The 15,990-nt window shown below is 31.7% G+C and overlaps 1 protein-coding gene across 4 annotated transcripts in view; it reads right to left on the bottom strand.

The window, feature by feature from the left end:
• LOC130641154 (DNA-dependent protein kinase catalytic subunit-like) overlaps positions 1–15,990 on the bottom strand; it is a 65,188-nt gene that overhangs the window by 13,959 nt on the left and 35,239 nt on the right. For all 4 annotated transcript variants that reach the window (XM_057447833.1, XM_057447830.1, XM_057447831.1 and 1 more), the window contains 26 exons: positions 15,771–15,903; positions 15,277–15,484; positions 14,435–14,671; positions 14,116–14,311; positions 13,689–13,878; positions 12,873–12,993; positions 12,546–12,794; positions 12,289–12,416; positions 11,006–11,389; positions 10,533–10,701; positions 10,290–10,446; positions 9,535–9,695; positions 9,136–9,381; positions 7,291–7,949; positions 6,865–7,026; positions 6,394–6,567; positions 5,484–6,000; positions 4,891–5,160; positions 3,977–4,597; positions 3,632–3,703; positions 3,372–3,494; positions 3,071–3,205; positions 2,801–2,899; positions 2,087–2,195; positions 1,502–1,610; positions 660–704 (listed from right to left, as the gene is read on the bottom strand). In XM_057447833.1, coding sequence (XP_057303816.1) covers positions 660–704; positions 1,502–1,610; positions 2,087–2,195; positions 2,801–2,899; positions 3,071–3,205; positions 3,372–3,494; positions 3,632–3,703; positions 3,977–4,597; positions 4,891–5,160; positions 5,484–6,000; positions 6,394–6,567; positions 6,865–7,026; positions 7,291–7,949; positions 9,136–9,381; positions 9,535–9,695; positions 10,290–10,446; positions 10,533–10,701; positions 11,006–11,389; positions 12,289–12,416; positions 12,546–12,794; positions 12,873–12,993; positions 13,689–13,878; positions 14,116–14,311; positions 14,435–14,671; positions 15,277–15,484; positions 15,771–15,903 — 5,674 coding nt within the window. The remainder of the gene's footprint in view (positions 1–659; positions 705–1,501; positions 1,611–2,086; positions 2,196–2,800; positions 2,900–3,070; positions 3,206–3,371; positions 3,495–3,631; positions 3,704–3,976; positions 4,598–4,890; positions 5,161–5,483; positions 6,001–6,393; positions 6,568–6,864; positions 7,027–7,290; positions 7,950–9,135; positions 9,382–9,534; positions 9,696–10,289; positions 10,447–10,532; positions 10,702–11,005; positions 11,390–12,288; positions 12,417–12,545; positions 12,795–12,872; positions 12,994–13,688; positions 13,879–14,115; positions 14,312–14,434; positions 14,672–15,276; positions 15,485–15,770; positions 15,904–15,990) is intronic.

Below are 15,990 nucleotides of genomic sequence, written 5' to 3'. Positions count from 1 at the left end.
AATTTGTTTCACACAACCATTGTTTCCAACTTGGGCAGGGCGTTGTCAATAATTGAAATTTAAAGACTTGTTATTGAAAGTAAAAATGCAGTGACACAAGGAAAGTGTCTAAAATTAAAAACAAAAACATTTTCCTTTTTAGTGTAAATGATAGAAGTCCCGGAAATAATCACTAAAACTGTATTTTCAATATAATTTCCAATTCATATTTTTACCCTTGGGTTTGTTTTCGTCTGTTTATAAAACACTGGCTATTGTGGTTAATTTCAAAATAAAAAACTAAATTATATAAATGCTTCACTATGATCCCCAAGTAAAGTGAAATCTCCAGCTAAACTTTTAAAATTCCCAGCCATCTTTACACTGAAAATAGTACTCAATTCAAGCAAGTTTTACTCTGGTGTGTACATGAGATTTTCACACCCAGTGTGAACACGTACTTCTTTTTTCTAAGCAGAAGTCGAATTTATTTACTTTGGGGGCAACATTTAAAATATTCAGGGTTTCTCAACAAAGAATTAATTGATTTCACGTCACTGAACTGATTTCACGTCACATTGGGCAAAGTGTAACTCTCATGTACATAACTTTAAAGTATTTTAATAAATTTCACAAACTCCCAGTTCCTAAAAAAAAATATTATATATAAACTAGCTTACCTATTGTCTTGAAAATTGGATTTCATTTTTCGAATAAAGGAACATCTATAAAATAGAAAATGTAGGCATAATCAGAAAAACCTTTACACACTTACTGGATCAAAAAAAATTACTTGCGTTACTTGTCCTACCATTTACAAGCATAATTCGAAGAACTGTTACCTTATATTTGACTTGCAATTTTATCTTCCCATAAACAAACATTTTTCTTTTATGAAACACTATTTAATATTTGAACTATTACTACTACAGGACATTGATCCTGCTAACATCAAATATATATTCTAAAGTTTGATCGTGCACAAATTCTATCATGCTACAGGTCACAAATTGAATTGATTGCAATATTGTTTGATTATATAAGACATTATAACCTCAAAAAATGTTTGACATGTAGCAAGTGAAGAAAGCTGTTTCAAACAGATGAACAAGACATTATAGCCTCAAAAAATGTTTGACGTGTAGCAAGTGAAGAAAGTTGTTTCAAACAGATGAACAAGACATTATAACCTCAAAAAATATTTGAAATGTAGCAAGTGAAGAAAGTTGTTTCAAACAGATGAACAAGACATTATAGCCTCAAAAAATATTTGACATGTAGCAAGTGAAGAAAGCTGTTTCAAACAGATGAACAAGTTGCATTTCTAAAAAAAGTAAAGAAAATTCACCAAAAGGAAGTAAAGGTTCTTTCTGTGAGAAAAAGTTGTCCGAAACGTCCCCCATAAGTCCTCAGTGGTCAGTTATCACTATATCGCCATAACAGAAAAACAACAAATGGAAATTTGACGGCTTTATGAAACTATTAGTCCTTTTTTATTTCTAAAATTAACAATAAAATATACCTGTTCAGAATGACATCATCCCATACAAGTGTTGAATGAAGACGTTCATCAGGTAAACGTTGTGACCATGCTGACAAGAGTGATATTACTTTGTCAGCTTCCTGACAATCTAGGAGAAAAATATTTCCAATTCTACTTTCACAAATAACTAGCCTGACATTCGCACTTGAACACACACCAGTCTATTATTTAACACCATTATATCAGTGCATTGGTAAGTTTTAATCCTGATCCTTTTCTCAACTAGAAGATTTTTAGGATTTTGGTAAAAATAAACTGAAGCGTGCAATAAATAAGTTATCCAAAGAAGTTATTAAAGTTGCCTAATAGCTATTCAGTTCATTTGCTTGAAAAAAAATCGTGTAGGGTATTAAAACATGAATGTTTATATTTTTAAAAAATGATCATTCAACATACAATATTTGTTTCTAAAAAATAAAAAAAACTTTGTTGTGAGTAACGATGTAAATTTTAAGAAGTTGCAGAAACAATATATAATCCTGACCTTGATAAAAAGTATTAATCAGAGATTGTGATAGAAAAAAAGAAGAAGTATATTACATAGTACACAAACACATGACTTACCCTGACTTGACATGAGTTTTATAAACTCTTCCATTTCCACAATTTTCTGCAGCCTTTGCAGCTTTGCATGTCTAGTTGTGGTAATTAAACTGCTCATGTGCGACCATTCCTAAGGTGTAGAAGGCAAAGAAGTTTACATCCATTGCAGACAAAAATTACATGAAAAGATAGCAGCTGCTACAGAGTAATCACCTTAAAGAACGAAATTTTTAGTGATCACATGTCTATACCAAGCAGCTGCACGTCATATGAACTTCAATTGACTTAAATCTAGCGTGATGCTTTATTTGTATAACTCCCTTTATTAAACGGATACTGACCGGTTTTCATGTTGTACTGTGAAATGCAAAGCCCAAGAAAAAAAGCCCAAAAAAATACAGTTCAAGATAGCGAGGTCGGTGCCCTGACCAAGGGCACAGATTAGTTAGTATGGCTTCATAAAAAAGACTTGTTAAAATAAACCGTAAACTAATCAAATCATCGGATTTTTTCATACTAACTGATTTTTTGTATCAGTTAGGTAATGGATGGAGATATCAACTTAGGATAAAAAACAATCATCAAGACCTAATTTAAAGTTAATTTAGAAGGCAATTTGGTTGATTGGGACAGCAATGGCCCTTAATTTGGGTTTGTTATTACAGAAAGAATAAACTCCTACATCTGTGGCATAATACCTGCATTGATATAAATCACCAGAGAGAGAGAACTTACATCTAAAAATCTTTGCACGCTGATATTAAGGTAGTGCTGTGCTCCACCATAGCTGTTATTGAAGATATTTAGAAGTGCAAGTTCATCACAATAATGTGTCTACAAAAACAAAATGTTAAATATTCCTCATCGAGAATTATACAACTAAAATTGTTAATAAAAAACTAAATAAATAAATGAAGGAACGAACGAACGAACGAATTTTGTAATACAGACAATTTGATATATTAAATACTAAAAAAGCCAGTTGTGCAAGACTTCTCTTTTTACCTGCAAGTGTTCCTTAGCTTCACTCTGTTTCAAAGATTTCTCAACAAAACCTTGAAAATCCTCATGCACTTCATCTAGGTTCCCCTGGCACAGTAACTTTATGTTGCTTTTTATATAACATGGGAGGTATGTTTCCTAAACATGCTCCAAATAAGTTAAAACAATCCTGTAGCTGCCTGCAGTCAAATCATTTAAAAGACACAAATTTTAACGTAAAATTCAAATTCCTTACCTACAAAATTTATACTGCATCAACCGTTTAAAGTCTGCAGTGATAAAGAAACAAACAATGAACACAAACCTGCAGTACTTCATCCTCCCATATTTTCATCACATCAACTGGATTATTGTCATCAATGATTTGTTCAATCGATTTTACAGTAAACCTATTCAAGTTTGTCCATTTACTTAAACGTTCATAACACTAAGAAAAAAAAATCTATTAACAACTCTTGAATTAGAAAATGTTGTACCCTACATAAATTTGTTTCAAAAGCACACACCACTTCAACTTATTAAAGTTTTAACAAATTCTCACTGACAATACTTAAAATCACCTACCCTCAAACGTGCTGTGTCCCAGTATTCTTCTTCTTCTTCTGTTGGACTGTCTTCCCAATCTTTGCTGGACGCCTGTTTACATTAACACACAAAAACAAAAACACAATCTGTTATAGCGTAAACACATGTAATACCAGAAGAAGATTGCAGGAGTAGTTAACATGGCAATGTTTTTTACAGGAAACTAAATTTGATTTTGAATTAGCATATAGATTCTCAGCAAAAGAAAATTGATGGGAAAAGTAGCATCTGGTAACATTGAAAAGAAAAATGGTTAAATATGGGTATGCAATGCAATACCGAAAGAAGGAAAGTAACTTTACAGCAGGACATTAAAAGTAATACCTCTCTGTATAAAGAGAGTGCAGTTTCAAAATCATTTTGCGCTTCTGATGCTAAAGCATTTCTTGTTATGTCTGCTTTCGATATGCAACTGGAGAAGATGCTTCGTAAAAAATCATAATCTTCTATAGATTCATATACTTTCGCTAACTCCAACCATGCGCGAACATCCTCTGTCTTCTTCACTGCACCTCGCATTCTCTTTCTTTTTGGTTCAACGTTAGTTTCTATGTTGCTTAGCAACTGTTTTTCCAACAACAAAATACCAACTGGTTGTTGCACACTAACTACGCTCACATTACTGATCACCTGAGGATCCAGTTTAAAGCGTTTGTTTTCATAGCAGATATTTTCAATTGCATATGCAAATGCTGGATTGTTGCTGGTCGATAACTTCATCATACTATCAAGTGAATCTTGAATGTCTACATAGGCTTTTTGCACAACAGCATCTGAAAGCTTTTCTGGTAGTTTTGACACAATAGCTGAAAATAAAGTGCTGAACAGTTTTTGTGCTATTTTGCTATCCAGTTGTGCTAAGGCTTGTAGTGGCACGATCAACTCGGAATGATTAATTTGGATATCAGGGAGCTCTCCTACTCTATATTTTCGATACATAACAACCTGATGAGAAAAAACAAACGGCAGTAAAAGTATAAAGTATAAAATACAATAATAAATACATTAATTCATAATATATATTTTAAATGAACGAAAAGAAAAAGATTCTATCATCATGTCTAACCACTAATTTTTATTATTGACATCTTAAATCACAAGAAATGACAAAAAATATAAGATTACCAAACAAAAAACTTAATCAATAAAACTTTAAGAGAGCAGAAAACAAAGTACTGCCTAATGGATATCTTCTCCTGGTTTAATAACAAAAATATAATTTGTATTAACATGATTACTTTCCGATCTCTAGCTGCCTTTTGCCTTTCCTTAGCTGCTTCTCGTAATTTCTGTCGTTTGATTTCCAAAGTTGCAAATTGAGCTGCTCTTGCTTTTTGGTCTTTTAAAAATCTCCGTTTTAATCTCAAAATTTCGTTTTTTCTTTCTTTAGCAATCCTACTACCAGCATCTGTCTCATCCACAGCGGAGGTTGTCTTGGAATAGCTGTCTATAGCAAAAAGTGATGTTGGTGATGTTGGAGAGGAAGGCGAAAAAGATTGAGAGGATATCTAATAATAAAAAAATTGCAGAATAACATTAAAGCTATTTATGTGTGCACAACTACTGTATTTAATCCAATAGTCAATAGCACAGAATTAAAGTCAAAATTTAACAAACCGTCAGGATATATTCTTCCTATATCATAGCTTCTTTTTTTTCTCACTAGAATTTAGCTTTGTCCCCTAATTTTCTTGGCAATTTTGTGTTATTACCAAACTATTATGTCCACCAGTAGTAAATCCATATACTAAAATTCCTTTGATCTTACTTGTAAAAGCCACAATAATACTTTTTTTCACCTTCTCTGTTTAAAGTAGAAATTTAAACTTACCTGTACAGAAGGATTCATCCAGTTCTCAACATTTGACTGATTTGTTTGCGAGAAGTCGAAAGTTTTCTGAGTTGCTCTTAGCATTCCAGCACCCACACTAGAGCCCTGTGTTAAACTATAACTTCCTTGAGAAGATCTCTGCGATGCTACAAAGAGAGGAGTCATTGCCACATTTTGACGCTGCCACGAGAAGTTAATATTGTATTTACGAAAGTTCTCTTCTGAATCAAGTCCAGAATCAAACAACGGGCGAGAGTAATCTGGACTTAGTGATGTTAGTTGTAACAAAAGGTTAGTGGCGTAACTTAAATATTCTTTCTCTATTTTTGTTGAATACAATGCTCGTAATATTTCAATTAAACGTTCAATGGTGGCATTTGGTAGTCTTGATTCATGTCTCCAGAAGTTTAATAATTTTAAACTCAAATTGCTTGTGTCATTAATCCCAACCAGTAAGACTTCTTTGCTTATTCTTAGAACTTCATTAGTTGCCTCTGTCTCCATTTGTTCTTCTGATCTAAAGTCAAATAGAGAGTAATGCCAATTTGATTTAGTATCAAAATTATGTTACTATAAAGATACTAGGTGATGGCTTGAGGATAAATCTACAGGAGTTACCTGTCCTCTATTTACTGCATTTCTTAAAACTCGCTACTTGCAATACCATTTTGCATGGCTATGATTATATAGAGATAAACTCTGCCATTTCAATTCCGTGTTTAAAAACAACAACAATCTCTTAGTCCTTTTAAATACATTGTGATCTATCATTTTTGCCCTTCTGTCTTAATCACAAGAGAATAATTGATATATTGTTGATATATTGTAAAATATTGTTTAAAACCTTGGGTCCATGTAAATCCTACTTCAAGTGGAAAATCAAATTGTATATGCATATATCAGTAACTACCTGTATTTATCGTACACCCACATAAACAATTCATACATCTCATCTCGTAAAATCTCACTGTTGCTAGACTGCAATGTGGCAACTAATGGTAACACAATAAGCAAGTCTTCCTGTTTTAAACTTTTAATCAAACCTCTGGCAAGTTTTATGCTCGCCAGTTGCGTTTCTTCCTCCCTGAAACAATGAATCAATCAATTAATTAACCAAAAAAAGATAACAGTATGCTCTAGATCACACTATCAAGCGATGATACAAATATCCTTTTAAACGATTCACGAATTTATATGCCTGAATGTTTAAAAATAATAAAAAATAATAGAATTCGAAACTAGTAACAAAAAAAGAGTATCAAGGAGTAATTAAAGTGGAGATAGACTGAAAAAAATTACAAAATTAGAATTGCAGAATAACAATGACATCAGATCAATAAACGGTTTTTTATTTAAGCATTTAATTCAAAATCACGCTTACTTGTGTGTAATCATGTTTGACAATTCTTTCCCTTTAATTTGTTTATATATATTATGATGCTCATCCTGCAAATGGTCAATTCGTGCTGCCAAACACTGAATACACTGCGTTTTCAAGATGCCATGTAAACTCGATAGACAATACAAAACTGGAGAAATGAAGCTAAAAACAGAATATTTTAGGTATAATTTTTCAGTAACTGAATTAAGTGAAAGACATTAAATAATTTAGTTTGGTTATTTACAATGAAGAAAGTTAAAGATACATGGCATTGCATTCTAGACCAAAACTAGTTTAGTCTAGAACAGGTTCCAGACACTCGATTCAGCCCATAAAAGCAACACAGTGACGTTGATGGTAACAAAAGATAAGTAAGCAAATTGAAATTGATGAAATAAAAGACAAAATCAAAATAAAACCTCTTACTCATCAACAATATCTGGGTAATATATTTGCATGCTATGTAAACAAACAACAAAACGATCCTTTGTTGTTCTGGAGAATTGCACTAGAAGATCTCGGATCATATCATACAGCAATTCTGTTGTCATATTGTTGTTTTTGTAATATTTTATAGCTAAACTGCAAACCTCTGCTGCGGAAGCAAAGACATCTTTATATTTAAAAGATAAATTCCTTGTCAGATTTGAAAAGTATTCCTGCTCAGATAATCCAAGCTGTCTTTGATATGGAGGAAAACCACTTGATAAAACAAGACCAAGCAATTGTAAACCAGTCATATTATCTTTTGTTTTTTCATCAGGACAATTAAAATGTTGGAAAATAATCTTGTAACTTATTTCCAGTCTATCTTTCCAGGCTTGTAACATTGTCTTGATGACCTGAAGATTATTTTTCAACACCGCTCGATTTGTATGGTGACTAAATTTCAGTAAGTAATCCAAAATGCTGCTCGCCAAATTCTTTCCACTCACAGTATCTTCCGGAATGACAGTTGACGACCATGACAGCATAACAATTATTATATCCATGACAAAATAGTTTAGTGGCGAGCCTGGTATCTTTTGACTTAAAATTAATTGAACCAGAGGTGAAAACCAAAAAGCACCATATGGTTCAAATACCTAAAAAATGTAACAGAAATTTTGACAAATATTAGGTCCAAACACTTGTGATGACAACAAATGTAAATTCGCGCCACAGTTGACTTTTCATATGCAGCCTAAAGGCTGGTTTCCATTTGACTGCATTTTCTTCTGTAGCACAAAAAGCTCTTAAGCTCAAGAGCAGCTCTTGAGCTCAGCATCAAAGTTAAATTCATTCTACTTTTAGCTGCGTTGTTTTTCTTTCTAGCAACAAATAGCCGATTATATTTAAGTATTTTTAACTATTACGTAATTTTGCCAGTTGTCAGCAAAATTTAAAAAACATAAACCATAATAAATCTGAAAATGGTGAACAACGAAGAGACATGTGTTTCTCCAGACGAAAATGATCTTAAAATGAATATGCTCTATCATCAAATTTTGCAGCATCAACCAAACAATTCTAACAAAATATTCGTTATCGAACATATCGAAGCATGAGGTCGTTCTTCAAAATTGCAAACAACCCTTTCGAACGTCTCTCTTGAAAAAGTTTTCTTATTCACGTTTTCTTTTTCTTTGAAACATTCTCTCTTCTTGTCTGTCTTCGTCTGATAATTATAATAGACAAATGAGATAGTTTTAGTTTATAGAATAAAATTAATCTTTTGTTTACAGCAGCAGCCATTTTTTTTAAATTTTGCGCCTGAGAAAATTGAAGCACAATGGAAATTGATTTCTGCTCAAGAGCAAAAAGCTTAAGAGCTTTTTGTGCTATAGCGGAAAATATAGTCGAATGGAAACGAGCCTTTACATTGTTTTTTAAAATGCATTACATAAAACTATTAGATGAACTGCAGGCCGTAAAATAACTAATAAACATACGACACAAAAACGTATGATTTAGAGTAAATTACTGCTATGTGATAAGAAAAATCTAGTTATGAAAATATGGCAAGATTTAGGCTTTAAATTTGATGGACCTTATTTTTTAACAAAATAAAGCCAAATGTCATATAAAGGTTTAAATCACCATATATTTTTGTTACAAAATCCCAAATAATGTTTCCACAGCTTAAATATGGCCTTGGTTTCCTCTTCCTCTGAAATGATCAAACACTTGGAAAGCACAACTATTTTTTATCAGCACATTTAAAATGTCATTGTTGTGACTGGCATGAAAGTATTTTACTTTGCATTCTAACATGTTTGCATAACTCTGTACCTTGGGTTTATTTACAATCAATTTGGCAATATACAATTTAATATTTATTTCAACATCGAATCCATTAATCTTGCTGTGTAAAAACTGCATCCAAGAAGGCATTTCCTTTGCTTCAACATTTTCATCAGGTGCTACATATATCTTATTCTTTTTCATATGGTCCATCAAGGCTAATAGCATCACCATACATTCATGTTGATTTAAATCATCTAGTTCAATGGATCCACCAGCACTTTCATTGGATTGCTAAAATGCATTTTATAAATAATTAAAACAATAATTTATAATAAGAAGTTATTTGCTATTTTATTAAGTAAATAAATAAGAAAATTAGTAAAATAAGTGTTCTTATTTGCATAAAGGCCATAGTATTGATGCTTAAGACATATCCATTCTTACTTCTTCATGTAGGGACCCTACACTACTTTGATCCAAGGCATTGCTATCGTCAGTTTCATAACGTGTGTATGCTTCAACTGGATTATTGAAATCAAATTGATTGACATCTTGACTCAAACTAGTTCCCATTAAGTACTGTGATGACATGTACTGAACAAATCCTATAGACAAAATTTTATGCAAGTCATTAGGCATTAAATAACCTTTTCTGTAGAATAGGTGCTTTTAAGCCACATCATTTATAACCGATATTCAAAACTTACAAAGTAGTCAAATAAAGAGTAGAAAAAAATTTACAAGTATTAACAACAGTAACTCTGAAAAAAAACAAAATTTCCCTGAAATATATTTACTTTAAATATGCATAGCATAGCATAGTAGCCAAACCTAAACTTTTTTAAACACTATAAATTTTTTTATAAAAATTGTAATGTTTTTCACACTACAATAACATTCTTTCTAAAATCTAAACCTAGCCGAAATTTACTTGTTAATGCTCACAGTAAACTTAGGACCTTATGTTACTTGATTAGATTCAAAAAATTTAAAAGTGTTTTCTGCTACTAATCTCATCCTTTTGGATCTCAATGTAGATGATCATGTAAATTTGACCATGATTTGGAGCATGCAACAAGTGACCTTACAGGCTTATTACCTTTTTTCAAGTTAACTTTAGTACAGAAGGGTATGAAAATAGTTGTAATAAATATTTTATTGCAATGTCGCATTACGAAGTCCTTCAAATACAAAATTACCTTTATTTTTTGGTGAATTTTGAGCTTTACCATCATTATTTGTAGCAGCCTTTCTTATCAACTGCAGAATTTGCTTTCGAGCAAACGGCACACTAATTTCCGACTCAAATCTGTATTGTTTCTTCAAATTAATCAGATTTTCAAATACGTATGATCCCTGTTGAAATACAAACAAAACTTGTACAAAAAAAGATACACTGAAAAAAAGATAGATGTGATAACAGTGAAGTTTATTTCACAAACCTTTGCAGAATTTTCGGTAAACAAAAGTCCTGTAAAAAATTTCAATTCAGTTTGCGTACATGATATGATAGATATAAGGCAGTTGTAAGCTGCACAATGATATTTTCGTCGGAGTTCCACAAAATCTGTTTCCCCACGTATGTCTTCTCTGTAAGCATTTAAAGCTGATCTAATGTATACAAAATCATAACTCCAAAAGTGTTCTTGATTTAAACAGACAATTAAAAAAAAGGACTTAGAACACATGATTTTCAGGTGAGTGTTATGGCATACACTTCTAAACATGGCCAAAATAATTTGTGTGTGCTGGATAGCAAATGTAAAATAATGTGATAGTCTGACGTTCTTTTTTCACACATCTACAAAAATCTTCTTAAAAAAGCTTAATTGAATAAGGCAACCCTAAAATTTTCCATTGCCAAAAGAGCAGATTGCTAAAGGAACAACTTCAAAATGTATGCCAGCATAAATACCTTGATAAAAACGATGTTAATTCATTTCCCTTGACTGGATTTGGCATGTAAGCTTTAACAATTTCTGCAGTTGGCGACGAGAGATCATTCTTTGAAATCAATCCATACATTAGTGTTATTATTTTGAAGCAGCAAGTTTTATTTATTAACTGAATTTCAAATGCTTCTTCAGAATTCTTTGTGAATTTCGATTGAATTTGAACTGCCAAACTTACAATATTCGCTTTAAAAAACTCCTTTATGTTATGTACTGAGATGTGGTTCAGCAATGGAATGCAAACTCGCTCAATAACACCCTGTCGTAACTCATTTTGGTATTTGTTCTCGTCCATAAAAACGTCCATGCAATGTTTGAAAATCTGCATATTTTTGGTGTTACCAAGCCTATAAAGCAATATTTGATATTGTTACAACCTGTTGCTATTATTTAAATCATTTTTTAATGGCTTAAGCTCCATGAGATATGACAGGAATATAGAATTGCATAAAAAAATTGATTGATGGGGATAAAAAATTGACATCAGCAATTTTGCTATGTCATCATTTTTCTGAAAACAGATGTTTTTACTGGTGATCATTACAACTTGATAGGATTGGTTTAAAAGTGATTTTTGTTTGTTAAATAGTTCCTATGTTATTGCCCTTTATGATATTACATTTTGAAACAATACAGAAGGTGACAATTTGTTAAGACATTTTATTGGTCATTTTTAATTGTGTGACCAGTCTATGCTTAGTCTCAAGCGCAAGCTTGAATCTAAGCATAGGCCCAACAGAATAAAAGAAAATAAACTTTTTACATGTAACCAGCAACACCAAAGTTTCAGTGAAAATGTTTTATGTTTAATTTTATTAAAATAAAAGCTTTGTGAGCCAAATGACAACAAACTTTTAAACTGTTTTTTGGAAAACATTTGCTTTTTGAATGTTGTGTTCATTTTTAAATGAAATGTGTATCGAATGTGTTTTTCGCTCATAAAGAAGAGGTTTCCATTTTTTGTTTTTTTTAAACAATGAGCATTATATCAATTTTACTTTTTTCGCTGGGTAATGACTCAATAACCTTACTTTCCTGTCACTGTAGGAAAATATAAACCTCAGTGACCTGCATGGTCCTGACTGCTTTTGGTCAATATATCATGACCTTAGTCCAATTTTTATGTATGGAATGGCTAAACAGTTGATAAGTCATTAAAACAGCTTTAATACATACTGATAATACATACTGATAATACATTTTAGTACTGCTTTTAACTAGGAAAACAAATTACACAACAACTTACTTTCTTACGAAAGATATAAGAGAAGGCTTTATCTTCTGTTCATATATGTCCTCTGTTTCCCGCACAATAACACTGAGAAAAGTTTCGAACACCAATGGACTTGCTGATGAAATCAGGCAACGCAAAAACTAATGAGAAAACAAAATATCCATTATGGACACTTTTTTTAAACCTGTACTGTCACAAAGGTTTTACATTCTTAATTTACATTTTTAATTTACATACAAACTGAAAACAATGAAATGGAAGAACCTTACTTTATTTAAACATGTCATGTATTCAATGTATTTTGATTCACCAACAGTTAAATCAGCAGAGTTCATAGGGAAATGACTTGTAATTAGATTTTTTAATGCGTCTTTTACTTGCAAAGCCTGTTTATCGGAACAATGTTGCAGAATGGTTGGCAAAAAATCAACTATGTTTCCCTTCTGTGAAAGGTCATTACTTGTATCATTTAGTAGGTCAATAAAAACATTGAATATCTTAGGCTGTTTCACTGCTTCCTAAATATACATAAAAAAATAAAAACAAACAAACAAAATACAAATAAAAATGTATTTATTAAACGTTGTGATACATACCAAGCTAACGGATAAAATTAATTTGGTTATTGTAAACACAGATAACCTCATTTCCATGTTTGCTTCTAACCCCAGAACCAAGGTTGACCAATTTGTAACAACATTGGAACATATTTGTTTACTATAAACAAAAAAATCTAAATTTAATAGATCAAACAGATTTATTACATAACTCAAATCTCAATGAGCTACAAGTAGGGAGTGAAGCGGCATCATCAATCTTGCCTTTCTCCCCTACTATAAATGAGTGAATCTTAGGATAGAATTAATCTGCTATAGCTTCTTGTTTAACTACAGAAATAAGTTCAGGGGTTTATCCAGGAACTTCCTTTTTAAGGAAACAAGATCTCAATTTGTTTGTATCAAACAGTTAATATTTTAAAGTGATCCTACAAGATCTAGAACTGTTACCACCACATTTTTTCCCTATTCATCATTACAAATAGTAACGCAGTTTTCGTTTCTCTATTTTGGACCCCCAAATTGGTTGTATAATGGTTAATATTTAAGAAAAATTTGGGCTTTATATGTACCACAAATACAGCATTACAGCAGTCAAAACACCACAGAATGGTGTGGTATACAGTGAATCAATTTTTTGGAGAATGGAAGCATTTTGAACCGATTTGTCATCCACACGGTTTACATTAGAATTCACACTTCTAATTTTAGGAAATGACAACATTTAAGTAACGTTTTTTAATTTGCATTATGGGAACAGGTAGTATTATTTAAATGTTCATTCAACGTCTAGTAAGCACATTGCGATTTCAAGTCAACATTTCTTTAAAGTTAAAAAGATAAAAAATAACCCACCTCAGGGCTGTTGATTTGTTCTTTAAACATTCGGTTAACACACCTTGCAAAATGCTTGCTAACAATCCAAAGGAAATTTTGTCACTAAGCAAGGCTGTTACTTGTTGTGGACTTGAAACAAAATACTCATCAAAGACTTTTGAAAATAACTGGTAGAAAATTAGTCCTCTTGGTTCCATGCTACCAAAACCTAAGGAAAAATATATACTTAGGTTTTAACAGGCTTTCAAATTTGCTGTAAATCTGTCTCTCATCACTTAACATATTTTAACACAAGACCTGCTAAACAGAAATATAAATAGTTTTATTTTAAAACCCTTAAATTTAGAATGGGTTTCACTTTTAGTCAATAAGAAATATATTCTATCTATGATAGCACTGATTTTTTTGTTATGTAAAAATAAATCGCAATGGCTCACTGACAAACCTTGTTCAGTTATCATAGGTTTCTCATCTAACAAGACTTTAATTACTTCTTCACTTTGCAATACCAAGACTAGTTTTAGAATAATCTCAGCTAGTGATTTCTGTAGTGGAACAATACTAGCCTGTTGGCCACCTGACAATGGAACCAGACTATTTTTAAGACTTGACAGCAATCGATCATGGATATTTCTACATGTCTATAAAAGAGATAAAAAAGGTATTATGATGTATTTTCCAAGGCAAACATAATTACAAGTGTGCGTTTAAAATTTAGCAAATAAATATTTTTTTTTATTTTAAAAATATAAAAAAACTTCTACCTGCTTTGGGATAACTTTGCTTAATAACCCAACTTGGTGTAACAAAAGATACCCAGATGCAATTTGAATAACTGAAACACAACTTAAGGATTGTATTCCATTGGTAGTTAAGTCTAGTGGGAGATATCCAAGTAGATCATATTCTGTTTCTGATAACAAGTTTGAAAACACAGCTGCACACCTCTTTTGTATGGTCACAGGGGAGTATTTCAGGAAGACTTTCAAAAATTGCTCAAGCTAAACAAAGCACACAATGTATAAATAAATAGTTCATTATAAATATCTCAAGATGAAGTAAAATTATCAAAGTGACAGAATTTTCATCAGTCAAGGATAGAGAAGTATTGTAAAGCAAGTATTCAGTCAAGCCAGAAATAGTGGTCGAAGGTAACCTTACATTCCTTATATTATCATTACAGCTCTAATATAAATTATTTTGACTCAAAAATGGTTAACCACTATCACTAGAATGCGTTTACAGAAAACAAAACAATTTTAAACCAAATACTTCGACACAAAAGAGTCTTTTTATCACTATATTATATAGCAACTGGGTACCAATTCGTGGAGTGCTGCTTGCAGTGTAATAAGTTGTGCATCACCAGTTAAGGCATAACCTCAACTATAGCAATATAGTTTGATCCTTTTTTAACTGCTAAAAATGGAATCAATATATTAGCACAAGTTGTTAAGTAAAGAAGATTGCGCTGGGTTTCCAAGAGCCTTAGATTCATTAGGAGACCCATTATACCACTTAACTGTTCTAATAGGTGCTACTAACGAGAGATTAACCTAGGTGAGCAAATAGAGTCTTTGTAGAAAAAATTATGTAACTTGGTTACCTCTAGCGGTAGATTTTTGATGACATCAAAATCAGATATATTGAAGGCAACATTTGACGGGCATAACAAGCAATGTACCATCATTATAAAAAACTCTTTACAGAATATATCGTTTGCAACATCTCCCAATTGCTGAGTATTCCATACTTCATTATTTAAGGTTAGCAGCAGAAAGTTATAAAGACGAACGATGACAGTGCATTTCGTTCTAAAAGAAGACTTTAATAAGGACAAAACAACATTTTTTTGTAAGACATGCAAAATGTACACTTTGAAAAAGAACGTTTAAAATAGTTTTACAACATTTTTCATTCCTGTTTGCAATGTATTTGAAAAGATGCTAGCATTCTAGATGCTAGCATATATTGAATTTAGACTGAATGTGTAAATTAGCATTACCACGCTATTTAAAGGGAACTGAAAAGCTGATGATTTATTATTGATACAAAAAACAAATAACATGAGATGAAAACATCGAAGGAGAAATAACAAACCTGTTAAAACTTTCATTTTCTGATGGCAGGACAACATTATCACCATACTGTTTACACAACGTCTTCGCATCAATTAACGACAGCTTGCTAACAAAATATTGTATTGATGTCATAATCTTACTTTCTGTATTTTCTAAAAAAAAAGAGATTGACAAGGATGGGTTTTTTGTGTTTGTAAATTGATCTTATAATGATGAGTCTTTTGTTGTAGTAGCTTGCT

The sequence above is a fragment of the Hydractinia symbiolongicarpus genome, chromosome 4 (genome assembly GCF_029227915.1).
Source record: "Hydractinia symbiolongicarpus strain clone_291-10 chromosome 4, HSymV2.1, whole genome shotgun sequence".
NCBI classification, from domain to species: Eukaryota; Metazoa; Cnidaria; class Hydrozoa; order Anthoathecata; family Hydractiniidae; genus Hydractinia; species Hydractinia symbiolongicarpus.
This window is presented reverse-complemented; position numbering and strand designations above follow the sequence as displayed.